General features: G+C 40.3%; 1 protein-coding gene across 1 annotated transcript in view; it reads left to right on the forward strand.

Annotated features, from left to right (window-relative positions):
- Positions 1–1,146: 1,146 nt before the first annotated feature.
- LOC121720047 (metalloreductase STEAP4-like) overlaps positions 1,147–2,283 on the forward strand; it is a 5,066-nt gene continuing 3,929 nt past the window's right edge. The window contains exon 1 of the mRNA XM_042105880.1: positions 1,147–1,608. Within this exon, the coding sequence (XP_041961814.1) occupies positions 1,153–1,608 (456 nt within the window). The 5' untranslated portion in view covers positions 1,147–1,152. The remainder of the gene's footprint in view (positions 1,609–2,283) is intronic.

Here is a 2,283-nt window from a genome sequence, read left to right on the forward strand (position 1 = left end):
ATTCATAAAGACAAGGTAAGTCTATTGAGATGTATTGTAAATCAACATGTAGGGACACTGTAATGCAGTCATGTAAATGCAAAGAGTGTCTGGTCAGTGTTTGGGTACCTTCATGCTTACCTCATAAGTACTTTAGAAGTTTCTTATATTGGCAAAGGGATTGAAGTGTCTTGCATATCTGTTCTGTGGTGAAGTGCAAAGCACTGGTGCAAGTACATTATATGAAAAATCAATGACAGACTTTGAATGAAATCATTTGATCTGTTTTGAAGCACCATATGCCGCCTGAGCAACAATAAAAGAAAAAATGAAACTCCTGCAAAAAATGTTATAATTTTGCTATTTATATGTGATGCAAAATCCAATATATGATTTAAATTACATTTAGCCTTTTGTGATTCTGTACCTCTTTCAGATTATACACTGAGCATAATCATTAATGAACTATACTCTTTTAGATTTATTTTTATTTAAATGTAATGCAAACCGTGTTCATTTCTGAATGCAAATCATACTTTTTTGCATCTCAAACATCATGCTAAGTTACAAATCTACATCACACACCCTTTATGCTTCACAGCACCAAACCCCTCTAAACAATTATCGAGGAAAAATCATGAAAACACTAATTATTGTTCATTGCCATGCAGCTTTAAAAGACTTTACAAGAGGGAATCTTAAAAACACTCTAGGAGTCGTACTTAGCATAATAGGATCTGAATTGGGTTTTTTTGAGTGAAGAATCACTAATCCCTCAAGTGAGAACTTCTAAAAGTAACTATAGAATGTGACCTTGATTCTGGCAAAGAAGAGATGCTCATGTATGCACTTGCCGATGGACAGGAATTCTCATTGACGGAACTAAAATATTCATAAACAGAAATGAGGAATATTCATGAGGGGCTTTAGTTTCGCATCCACAACTGCCTTCAAGTGTCTTTTCTGTTGACCAAGGTTTGCTTAATATGACTTTCATCGTTATCTTCCTTTTGCTCTGTGAGATCTGAGTGTGCGACTGAAGATGCGCAACGTTCCCATTTATACGGAGAGAATCGCTTTGAAGGTGCTCTGCTGGGAGGGATGGCTTTGAGTGCAATCTTCCATCTCACTTGGACTTTGCGTTTGTGTCTTCCTATGCCTGTGCAGGTGATTATGTCCATGAAGTCTGATTCTGTTGCCATGACGTCTCTTGCTGGGGAGCGTAAGCAGGGGGCGGTGGGCATCTTTGGCACAGGGGACTTTGGACGCTCTCTGGGGCCTCGTCTGCTCCAGGCAGGATATGAGGTCGTGTTTGGGTCACGTGACCCCAAGAACTCGGCACTGGTGGCCAAGGGTTCAAAGGTCATGACCCACACAGAGGCAGCTCAGATGGCTCAGGTGATCTTTATAGCCGTGCAGCGCGATCACTATGACTTCCTGACCTCGCTGACCCCTGCTCTGGAGGGCAAGGTGCTGGTGGACATCAGCAACAACCTGAAGAGGGGCCAGTTCCCACAATCCAACGCTGAGTACCTGAGCAGCCTGGTGCCGGGAGCGTCTGTGGTGAAAGGCTTCAACACAGTGTCAGCCTGGGCCCTGCAGTCAGGGGCGCTGGACGCCAGCCGACAGGTGAGGGGAAGTGACATCACACAGACACACACTTCCTGAAAAGCATTTAAGATGTATTGATTTAACTAATTTAACTAATAGGACAGTTAACTGCAACAATTACAATGTTAATACTGAACTGAATGAGATCTAAATATATAGATAGATAAATAGCTAAATGAATATTGTTTATTCGTTCATATTGATGTAAATGTATTTTCTTAAGTATTTTAACAAGATTACTCTGATGTTCTTTTAACAAAAGCAACTCAAACTGAACTGAATTATATTGAATTTAATTAAATTGAGTGAATGTACAACATTGTCATGTGGTGCTAATATGACTGATGATCAGTGAAAGGGTAGGTGCTTCATTTAAAAAGCGCCTCTCTTGAGATGAGTTTTTCCCATATTATTATTGAGAGGTTCCTTTAATGAAATAGACTAAAAACGACTGGGACATACAGTACTGTATGGGTTGCCCTTACAAGCACTCACTATGAAGAATACTCAGAATGGTTCCTCTGCTAGCCTTTTGTACACTAATCTCTGTTAATCTCTTGAAAGTGCTACTGCTCACTTTTCACAAGGACCATTCTGCCTGGCAGAAATGCCGAAACGTGCATCTTTGAAGGTTGCTCAGCACTGCTTCAAACAGACTTATTTGTCTTACATAAGTGAAAAAGGTCTTGTTGA

Source organism: Alosa sapidissima, chromosome 10, assembly GCF_018492685.1.
Source record: "Alosa sapidissima isolate fAloSap1 chromosome 10, fAloSap1.pri, whole genome shotgun sequence".
Lineage (NCBI taxonomy): Eukaryota > Metazoa > Chordata > Actinopteri > Clupeiformes > Clupeidae > Alosa > Alosa sapidissima.